The sequence below is a fragment of the Copadichromis virginalis genome, linkage group LG18, assembly GCF_057382275.1.
Source record: "Copadichromis virginalis isolate Kocher_CV1m ecotype Utaka linkage group LG18, C_Virginalis_male_GT1.1, whole genome shotgun sequence".
In the NCBI taxonomy this organism is placed as follows: Eukaryota; Metazoa; Chordata; class Actinopteri; order Cichliformes; family Cichlidae; genus Copadichromis; species Copadichromis virginalis.
This window is the reverse complement of record NC_140635.1, coordinates 29,218,095-29,229,701: the sequence shown is the minus strand read 5'-3', so window position 1 is coordinate 29,229,701 and position 11,607 is coordinate 29,218,095. Positions and strand designations below refer to the sequence as shown.

At 44.9% G+C, this 11,607-nt stretch overlaps 1 protein-coding gene across 1 annotated transcript; it reads right to left on the bottom strand.

Moving 5' to 3' along the window:
* Nucleotides 1-881: 881 nt before the first annotated feature.
* On the bottom strand, nt 882-2,204 carry LOC146688209 (E3 SUMO-protein ligase ZBED1-like). Its single transcript, XM_085440422.1, has 2 exons — nt 1,793-2,204; nt 882-1,533 (listed from the first exon to the last, which is right to left on the bottom strand). The coding sequence occupies exons 1-2, from the start codon at nt 2,176-2,178 to the stop codon at nt 882-884; spliced, it is 1,038 nt and encodes a 345-aa protein (XP_085296548.1). The 5' UTR covers nt 2,179-2,204.
* Nucleotides 2,205-11,607: the final 9,403 nt, after the last annotated feature.

Here is an 11,607-nt window from a genome sequence, read left to right as displayed (position 1 = left end):
CACTTTTTTTCCGCTTTACTGTGCACGTGAGCCTTGTGCTTTACGCTGGGCAGAGGGGGGAGGGGCGGTAGTTACACTCAAGTAACACAGGAATAGAGCCAGAGGGAGAGAGAGCCAGGGACAACAACGTCACATTAGAAAGGTATAGTAATCATCCACAAATATTTTCAGTAGTGGAAGATAAAGGATTCAGAAAGTTTATTCATGCAGGTCCATATGACAGAGAATATGCATGTTCTTTTAGTTTTCATATTATAATTTATTAGGGCTGTCAAATGATTAAAATTTTTAATCAGATTAATCATGATTAATTAATTTTTAGGCTGTGATTAATCGCAACTCGAAATATGACCAAAATGTGTGCAAACATACGGACAGATAGCGGATTTTTACACACTTGTTAGTGTTATTTAATGCTAAGACCACGCTGAGTGGCCTGCGTTCACTCAGCGTGGTCTGACGTAGGCTGGGTGTTGTGCTGGAAGCGAATTAATCACAGCCTAAAAATTGATTAATCGCAACTCGAAATATATGTGTATATATGTGTAAAAATCGGGACAGATAGTGGTTTTTAACACACTTGTTTGTTTTATTTATTATGAATTGTGAGTACAAGCAGTACAAGCAGAACAGGGCTTCAAATAATTGTGAGGGATTTTTACTGAATGTTTTCCACCCGTTTAAATCTAGCACATTGTTTTATCCATATACATCTTCAAGTTCACAGAACATAGGCCTAATTCAACAGGCAAAATAGAAAAAATCTCCAATCATCCTTTTGGGTAAGGTAGATTAGTGCAAAAAAATATGAACAACAGTGAAAAGTATTGTTTAAATCACATTCAACCATAGAACAAGCTCTAAACACACGGTCCTCTGGTCTACTCATCCTTCAGCCAGTTGCTGAGACAAACCAACTTGTCCACGTTCTCTGAGTGCAGAGCAGACCTCTTCTTGTTCACAATGTGCCCTGCTACAGAGAACAGCCTCTCACAGGGCACTGTGGAGGCAGGAGTGGCCAGGTATCTGCGAGCAAGGCGGGCCAGCTGGCTGTGGGCTCCTGCATAAGCTGCCCACCACTGTAAGGGACAGTCCTCTAAGGCAGTGCAGGGCTCTGCTCTGTAGCACTGTATGGCTCTGTCCTGCTGTACCTCCTCCTCTGACTCAGAGTCAGAGTCCATCTGCAGCAGGCTCAGCCTCTTCTTGGCTGGACCTTCTTCTGCAGTGTGTGATCTTCTAGGAGAGTCTTCATGCAGCATGCCTGCCAGTGTGGTCCACACTGCTTCTCTGTCAGTCTTGGGCACACTGCGTAGGTCTTTAAAACGTGGGTCCAGTGCAGTTGCGATCTGGAGCCATGCATAGTTGGTATGTTCCTGGCGGGAAGCAAGGTCTTCCTTAAACTTCTCTTTAAACCTCACCACATATGCAGGGTCCTCATCAGTTACTTCCATGACACGGCGCAGGTGGCAGAAGGCTGGTAGAACTACAGAGCAGGAGACGTAGGCCTCTCCTCCCAGCAGTTCAGTCATATATCTGCAGTGGCAGTGGAATACACACACACACACACACACACACACACACACACACACACACACACACACACACACACACACACACAGAGAGATAAGACAGCAAATTAAAAAAAGCTTTTTAATACTAGGTAATATTAATAAAATATTTGATTTCATTTATTTTTTAAATAAGACATTTTCATAATAACAAAACTGATTTAAGATGTATGTTTGATACATTTAATCTAAACCTACAATTATGGTCACAATGACAGGCTCACCTGCAGGGCTCTAGAAGTGTCTCCAGTCTCTGGAGTTTGTCCCACTCTGGAGGCGTCAGGAGGACAAGTTTATGCTTTTGTTTATCCAGAGTCGCGGTTACTGCAGTTTGGTTGCGGATAAAGCGCTTCACCATCTCCAGCGTGGAGTTCCAGCGTGTAGGCACGTCCTGGGCCAACGGCTCCTGCTTGCGCCCCAGTGACACCTGCTCTGCGTTCAGCTCTGCTGTGTTTGCTGGGCTGTGCTTAAAATGGCCAACAATTTTGCGGCATTTGGCCAGCGCAGTGACAAAGCCACTGTCTGCGAGACTCACTGTGATGCATCTCTGTAGAATGTGCGCGGTACACGGCATGTGATTGAATGGCATGATGCGAGCCGCGGCGATCATATTGCGCGCACTGTCCGTGCCTACTGTTGTCACCTTCTCCTCAATTCTCCACAGTCTGGAACTGCTCTGCACAAACCTCCGCAAAGTGCCGCTCTTCCGTTTTCATTATAGTCAGCGCAAAGGATGTCAGACCCCAGGCTGCAGTGATTAAATGCGCAGTAACTCCCAGGTAATTGTCATTACTCAATGATGTCCAGTGGTCTCCTGTCAGAGCCACGCATTCTGTGTGAACTAAAGCCTCTTCTTTTTTCTATTTCTCCGTTTCATACAGTTCGTGGATTCGAATTGTTATTGTGCTTCTCGCTGGGGGCTTGTAGGACGCGTCCTGAGATGCAACCTTTAAAACATCCGCAAAGCCCTTGTCCTCCACAATGCTTAGCGGTCTACAGTCCTTTGCTATCCATTTGGCTATATTGTCGGTCAGTTTGTCCAAAGAAGACTTACCGAGTGGCCTGTGTTCACTAAGAGTGGTCTGACGCAGGCCGGGTGAAGCTGCTGCCCCGACAAATGCGTGTTTGGCATTCAGGTGGTATTTTAAGGTCGAATTTGAACGGTGAAATTGAAACTCTTTACTACAGTGAGTGCAAATTACAACGCGTTTGTTTATTGTCCCATCTATGTTCTTCTTGTATTTAAATTCCCCATCCAGAAGGCCATCCTGTTCCTGCTTCTCCATTTTCAGTGGCGCGGTAAACAAATCAAGTGGAATTATGGGAGCGACTTATCTGCGTGTTGCGCTAAATAGTTAAATATTCTAACGTAATTTATTCCAAAATTTAATTATCGCAATTAACGCGTTAATTTCGACAGCTATAGTTAGAACATTCATTGGCTCTACCCTCTGTGTTCAATAAAACTGCAGCTGATGGAAAGTCCATGAAAATGACATGCCCTCACTGTGGCCTTACTCTTCGTAGCTCTGGCAAGCTATTTGCACACTGGAGAGAGGAAGCCAAAGCTGTGCTTGAAGGACAACACGTGCCCATTTTCAGACTGAAAAAGCGCAAGTTCCAGGAAGTCAGTCAGGTCAGTATTCACTTTAAACAGTAGTGTAATTACATGGTTAGTGAAATTTGAATAACTGTTAAAAAACTGTTCTGCAACAGAGAAATAACTATGTTTTCATCCCCATTTGCCTGACACAGGAGCCAGCAGTTGTTGAAGATCTGCGTCCTGCTGTGCAGTGGGTTGTCCAAAATAAGGCACTTTTCCGTGGACATGTAACAATGCCCAAATATCTGTCCTTAAATCAAGGGGACCAGCAGAGGGTCTTAATAGACATGTCAGAGGAAGAAGACACTGGAGCAAGGGACTTGTTCCTCTTTGTTTTTCAGTTTGCAGAGGACATGGAGCTCTTTTTGAAAGCATGTGCTGATGAGCAGGGACTAAGGGTCAGTGCTATGTTTGACATGTAATGGACAAATGAAGGCACTGGCTGTGTTTGTTTGTTTGTTTAATATGTTGTTGTTGTTGTTTTTTTGTTTTGTTTTTTGCGTAGTACAAAATTCCAATTAAACTTATTTCAAAATGTTGTTCACTTTATTCTGTGTCCATACTTATAATAAAGGATTACAGTGTAACAGCATTAAATGTAAATGTAACAGCATTTTTTTTAACTTGTAATTTCAAAATAAAAAGCTTATTGTTGATATTAACAGTAAAGAATTGCAATCAATAATATTTTTATACATTTTAAACATTAACACTCTGGGCTCTATCCTGGCCATCTGTGGACACTTCACTTATTCTTTTTTTTGACTACTGCACTGCAGTGGACCAAAAGAATGACACGGGTTTGATCTTAAGGATCTAATAGTTGTGTGTGTTGTGCATGACATTGCCACACAAATATGTATTTGCAAGATAGAGTAGAATAAATTATGACGCATGAAATATTACATAGGCTGCAGTGAATTTCTGTTGATGCAGCCTATTGAGCTTTGAGTTTCCCAGTCAAACTTAGCTTTGAAGCACCTGCTAAAAATACTTTTACTCTTGTACATTTCAAAACAAGACACCATAGCCAAAATATTAACAAAATATATATTATTAACAAATTCAAAGCTGCAGCACATACAGCAACAAACACCGTTAGTAAATGTGTCCTGGAGTTTATGCAGGTGCAGAAAGTGCTGCTGCTGTAAGTAAGCCTAACAGCTTCCAGATCACTTATTTTTCTGGAAAGATGGTAGGAAGGGCATCACTGCTCATTTCTACAGTCTCCCAGATCTTGGAATACAATCCCTTTGTACCATGAAACCACTTCGCAGTACTAGGAGTCCACTAAAACCTATAAAGAGAGTGATCCCGGAAGAAATGGGGCACACACTAGTGACCTCAACAATTGCAAGACAGCCTTTTCCCCGATGCTCAGATGGGGATAAAAAGGAAGTTTCATGAAAACATTAGGACTTTATCACCGTTTTATCTGAAAAGTTAATGGTAATATATAACCTAACTGGCTATAAAGAGTAAAAAATTTAGATACAATTTTGATTTTGATGAAAAGGACTGGTGCTATTTTAAAGAGTCACATCGGTAAAAGTAGATAAATGTTTTAAGAAATATACATTTTATAGCATTTTGTGAACATACACAAAAAGTAGCCATTTTTGGCAACAAACAAGCTGAGAGAGAGTTTTATATTTTTTGCTCTCCTTGAACAAAAATAATAGTGCATAATAATCAATGTTGATGTTAATCAATTAGATGTCCCAGACACTACTATTAATAATACAGCAGCCCCTCGTTTATCGCTGGTGTTACGTTCAAAAAATAACCCGCGGTAGGTGAAATCCGTGAAGTAGCCAACTTTATTTTTTACGATTATTATAGATGTTAAGACTGTAAAACCCCTCACTACATGCTTTATAGACTTTTCTCAGACAGGAACGAACATTTTCACACTTTTCTCTTTTGTTTAAACACTCTTAGAGTTCAAACCTTCGTAGAAACATAAGTCCAGTATTATGGAATGAAACATGAAGGTGCATTTGAGGGTGCAAAACGTTTCGTCGGCATTGTAGTGTTTGTTTGTGAGAAAACTTACAAACATACAGTACAGCACTTCAGAGTTACACTGCTAGCGATCGAAGATTTATGTAAATTCGACAAGCTAAACGCATTCTGTACTGTACAGCAGGAGTCCCCAACCTTTTTGCACCACAGACCACTTTAATGTCAGACAATATTTTCAGGGAACGACCTTTAAGGTGTCGCGGATAAATACAAAAAAAGAATAAAAAAAAGAAACTGTGGTATTTTGTAAATATAATAATAAACGTGACTTGAGCTGTGCGCCAGCAACAATGACAGTGACATCCTCCTCTCTGCTTCTTAACGCTCTCTGGTCGCTATGGTAACGCGTAAATAGTTCTTTCAAAATAAGACACACAACTACAACCATACATTTCACCGTAAGAGAATTACGTTTTATGTAATATAATGTGCAGCTATTATTACGATAGTAAGCTGTAATAAACCACTTCCGTCTCATAGACAGTAGTGTTTAGGATCACCTCTGACTCTTTCCTTTGCGCAGATTCAGCATGTTGGCCCAAAATGCAATAAGGAGCAATAAAACAGCCATTCATGAGATTCTGTCCGGAGACCACAGGCTAATTCTCAACAAAGTTTATGAGAATAAGCTGATCACTCACCGGGAATACAACAATCTTAAAAGCATCAGCAACGCAAATGCGGAGACACACGTCAATGAGCTCGTGGATAAGATCATGAATAAAGGAGAAGATAAATGCAAAGACTTCCTGAACCTCCTGCAAACCGATGGCGCCATTATAGAAACTTTCCCTCTGCTGGCGAGTTTACAGCTGAGTTGTACCCCCCTTTTATCCGAGCCTGTCCAAGTGTCTTCATGTCAGCACGGTAACACACACACGCAATGTATAAAACCCCTGTGATTTGTGTATATAGACTGTTCCACGGACCCCCTCTAACCACTGCTAAGATGGTACATTCCTCCCATCCTTTGTTGGTGTTTGCGCTGGTTCACCGTGATAGCGCTGATGGAGCTGGGCTGTTGTACTGAACATGTGTAGTGCGTGTGCGTGAATGATAAGTAAGTGCCTTGTATTTGTTTGTTCTATGGTTGTAACTTATCATATATTTAGCTATGTACATTGGGTGATGCTTAGTAGAGTTTTCCAGCTGTTCGTGTAGCCACGAGGCAATGTATATTCGCGCTGATTTGACCAAAATGGCGCTACCCTTGTGAACTGAGCTGCCCAAAGTAAAGATGGAGTCTATCCCTGTGCAGCAGCCCATTTGTGTCCGCCAGGGGGTGGTATTTAGTCATTTCTGTTCAACCCTTTCTGTATTATTTAGACCAGTTTGGTTGACTTAATTGTTTGCTAATTGTAATTTCTGTTATTTTTACAGAACCACACATACATATACTCACACGAATTCACTTCTGGAGATGTTTGGATTAAAGGAACCCTAATTATCATTGCTGTGGACCCTCTTTTTCATCATATAAGTCACCTGTGCCTTCTGACCGAGGATAGGAAAATCCTGCTGTAATTTGCCAGTCTATTAAGCACACACATGTCCAGTTCAAGTGGTCCTTCGAGCCGGATTAATTACAGCATTTCCTAACATGGCTGCATCCCGATATGATGAAGAACAACAAGGTGCCCGGCAAAGGAGACCACATAGGGCTCCAAGATATCTGGATGACTTCATCTGGACCTATCCCCCACAGCCGACTAACCCAGTTCCACCGAACACTAATGCAGCTACTCCAATACACCAAACCGCTGGCATCGATGGCTCACCAGAGATGGAGAGAATAAGGAGGATGGAGCAGTGTGTTACCCAGGTACAGGAGCAGATGAGGGAGATACAGAGCGCTATACAAGTGTCTTTGAACTTTGGCCAAAGAACCCCCCAAGTACAGTTACAAACCCAGGCCCGGAGCCATAGTATGCCTTTACTAACTGTGGATAATAATCCTACACAAGCTCCTCCTATGGGCGGACTAGAAAACACCCCCCCCATATCTCCAGTAATACCTGGCCCTCAGTCTCATACTGTACAGCAGACCTCCCCTTCCACAGCTCATCAAGTTGATAACCCTCAAATATTACAGTTAACAGCTCCTACTCTCCCTGTTAACCGACCTATTCCTCAGTCCCCTCCATGGGGTGGCTGTAGCTCAGGTGGCAGAGCAGGTCAGCCACTAATCAGAAGGTCGGTGGTTCGATCCCAGGCTGCATCCTGGCTGCATGCCAAATATCCTTGGGCAAGATACTAACCCCGTGTTTGCCTACTGGTGGTGGTCAGAGGGCCCGGTGGCGCCTGTGTCCGGCAGCCTCGCCTCTGTCAGTGCGCCCCAGGGCAGCTGTGGCTACAATGTAGCTTGCCATCGCCAGTGTGTGAATGTGTGTGTGAATGGGTGAATGACTGAATGTAGTGTAAAGCGCTTTGGGGTCCTATGGACTAGAAAAGCGCTATACAAATGCAGGCCATTTACCATTTACCATACGTCCACTCTTCTATGCCATCAGCTGCTCAGCCAACACCAGTGGTACACCGGTCTGCATTTACAGCAACAGAACAGCAACATCCTCCCTGGTATCAGCAAAGAGACCTGAATTGGCAGTCATCAACCCCACAGTGGTCTGTGCCACACAGTGCTGCTCAGTTTAGTATCCCTGGCACTATGCAGTACCCTGTCCCGCTGCCGCCTGGCATGCCCTCTCCAGGCTATCCGCCTTGGACTTCAGGCCCACCTCTCAGTCAGCCATACGTTACACAAGTGCTGCCACCTGCTGTTAGCTCACAGTATACCTATCGGCATCCTGCTCCAGCTGCACCTCCACCTGTCAGTTCACAGCATGATGTAATTCAGAGCAGCCCACAACACTCCTCGTCTCTGCTTTCCTCTCAGAGACCGAACTTGATGGAGATGGCTATTTCCTCTTCTTATGGCATCCCTAAACCCAACCTGATCCGCTTCACCACAGGAAAAGAGAGTGATTTTCTGCTACTGAAGAAAGGTCTGGATGGAGTTTTGGGACCACACCCACACCTGTCTGAGGATTACAAATTCCAAGTACTTCTGGATCATCTAAAGTTTCCTCCTGCGTTTCAGCTTGCAAAGAGGTATGTGCATGACACTACGCCCTTCAGTAAAGCAATGCAGGCTCTACAGCAGCGCTATGGACAACCACGCCAATTAGTCCAAGGTGAAATTAACAACATTTTGAGAGCTCCCACAGTGAAAGCTGGAGATGCACAGGGGTTTGAAGACTTTGCTCTATCAGTTAGTAGTTTGGTGGGACTACTAAACTCCATGGAAGGAGCTGCTAAGAGCGAACTAGAGTGTGGTTCCCATGTGGACAGGCTTTTGAGTAAACTCCCCTTCTCCTATCAAGACAGTTTTGCTGAATATTGTCTTGCAAAGGGCATCTTGCAGAGTGACTCAGCTAACACCTATACTCTCCCTGACTTTGCACAGTGGTTAGAGAGGAAGTCACAGGCCATACAGATATCACGAAGGGCTACAGAAAGCTACATATCTGATAAACCCCGCTCAGATCGTAGAGACAAGTCATCCCGACCATTAAAGACATCCTCATCAGTCTACTATGGCACTGACAAGCCTACAACACCGACGGCTAATACCACTTCAGCCCCTACTGACAGTAAAGAACCGATGAAAGGGAAGAAAAGAGAGAAATTTAAGCCCTACTGCCCCTTCTGTAGCAGTACAGAACATTACTTGAGTTCCTGTTCTGACTTCAGTAAGCTGAGTACTACACAGATTATTACATGGATTAATGACAATAAGAGATGCTGGAGATGTGGTCGGAGTCACCAGCCTGACAGTTGCAATCTGAAGAAACCTTGTGCCACCTGCGGAGAACAACACCTGCAGATCCTTCATGAAGCTGCCTCCAGCTCAAACAAGAGTATCCTGACATTGAGTACAGCCTCCAGCATGGTGTATTTGGACCAAGTCACTCATTCAGGCAGAGTCATGCTTAAAGTGGTCCCAGTTACCCTCCACAATAATGAGCGATCTCTGTCCACCTACGCCATTCTTGACGATGGATCAGACTATTGTTCTATCTGCAGCGGTTTATTACCTGCAATTGAATATCACAGAGGAGTCCCTCAAACTACGAACCATCAGGCAGGAGGTGTCACAGTTACAAGGCGCATCTGTTTCCTTTGAACTAAGCGCACCCAGCTCTCCCCAAATCAAACATCACATCAGACGTGTCTTCACTGCTAAAGAACTTAATCTGGCAAAACAATCCTGTCCAGTGGACATACTCCGTCAGAGATATCCACATCTGGCCGACGTTCCCATCAAAGCATTTAAGGATGTGCAGCCTATGCTTCTTATAGGCTCAGATAATGTCCAGCTCATCACCCCTCTGTCACCTGTCAAAGTCGGTCCACTAGGCAGCCCTGTTGCTGTCAACACTAACCTCGGTTGGGCCATCCAGGGACCGGCTACCTTTCTACATCTACCTACTGAAGCTTCATGTCTGCACACATCCCTGTTACCATCTCCTTCTCAAGCGCTAAGACAGAACGTTGAGAAGCTGTGGCAGTTAGATGTGCTCCCCTTTCGATCAGAGAAAGAGGTAACTCGCTCTAAACAAGACAAAGAGGCACTGGAGTTACTGCAGAAAACCACAGAACGTGTACAGGTGAATGGAGTAGCTCGTTATGCTACTCCTCTGCTCCGCCGCAGAGACTCCACTAAACTACGAACTGACCATGACGCAGTGATGGCTCTCCTTTGGTCCACCGAGAAGCGCCTGATTAAAGATCCTGATCTAGCGGCTGTGTACAATGCAGAAATACACAAACTGGAACAAGCAGGTTATGTAAGAAAACTCACTCCTGAAGAGGCAAACCGCACAAATGAATCCTGGTTCATTCCCCATCATATTGTGCATCATAACAATAAGCCTAGGATAGTTTTCAACTGTTCCTTCCAATACAGGCAAGACTGCCTTAACGATCAGCTGCTACCAGGTCCAACTCTCGGTCCATCCTTAATAGGTGTCCTGCTGAGATTTAGGGAGCACCCTGTTGCTGTGAGTGGGGACATACGAGGTATGTTCCATCAGGTGCGGCTTCTTCCGCATGACCGGCCCCTGCTGAGATTCGTGTGGAGAGATATGGAAAGAGATCGAAGCCCGGACATTTATGAGTGGTGTGTCCTGCCCTTTGGAACCACATGCAGCCCCTGTTGTGCCACGTATGCACTTCAGCGCCATGTGCAGGATCATAAAGATGGCAATGAACAAGTACTAGACTCAGTGCTGCGCTCATTTTATGTCGATAACTGTTTGCAATCTTTGCCCTTTGCTTTGCAGGCACGACCACTTGTCGATAACATCAGTGAGTTGCTATCTACTGGTGGTTTCGAAATCAGACAGTGGGCCAGTAACTACCCAGAGGCCATTGCTCATCTCCCCTCTGAAGCAAAGTCCCCTACCTGCGAGCTGTGGTTGACTGAACACCAACCAGATCCCCAAGAACCAACCTTAGGCTTGGCATGGCACTGTTCCACAGACCAGATCGCCTACAGATGTCAGCCAGTGGTTCCTCAGGAGTCAACCATGAGAAATATCTACAGCATCCTCGCCTCTCAATACGACCCACTGGGCTTCATCATCCCCTTCACGACCCGGGCAAAGGTTATTGTTCAATGTCTGTGGCAGAACGACAGGAACTGGGATGATCCCATCGAGGGCGAGTTACTCCAGCGGTGGCAAGAGTGGGAGCTGACTGAGGCTGCCAGCTGGAGGTATGTCCCCTCGGCTTTGAACCCAGCAGATGACATCACCCGGGGAAAACCATTACGTGAGCTGTCAAAACCTATCCGGTGGATGGATGGGCCCCCCTTCCTGAGACAAGCATCTGAGCAGTGGCCAGCACGACCTACTGTGAGTACAGACACTGAAGATAATACTGAGTTAAAGAAATCAGCTTTCTGTGCCTATGTCACTACAGATTTGGCACAGTCTGATCCTGCATACAACACCTGGGCTGATTTGGTGCAGGCCACCCACCTGTCTTCTCACGGGGCGGCTGTCCTCCCTATGTCAGCGGCACAACGACTAGAGACTGAAGTTCAAATTCTCAAACAGGCACAACAAGATAGCTTCCCTGTTGAAGTACACACACTCAAATCTGGGAAAGAGGTGTACAAAGACAGCAGACTGAGCAACCTTTCTCCCGAATATGACAGTCAGCTTGGCCTCATACGAGTAGGTGGACGTCTCCGGCGAGCAGAGCAGATGGATGTTGACACTCTGCATCCTATCGTGTTGTCACCAGACCATCCTACTACTCAGCTCATCATCAAAGACTATGATACACGTCTCCTGCATCCTGGCCCAGAACGTGTTTTTGCCGAATTGAGACGCAGGTATTGGATTT

Excerpts from the sequence above, each read along its gene's own strand:
- LOC146688209 (XM_085440422.1), bottom strand. The coding sequence starts at position 2,178 with ATGATCGCCGCGGCTCGCATCATGCCATTCAATCACATGCCGTGTACC. Across the intron at positions 1,534-1,792 it reads ACACTTCTAGAGCCCTGCAG|ATATATGACTGAACTGCTGG; the intron begins GTGAGCCTGTCA and ends CTGCCACTGCAG.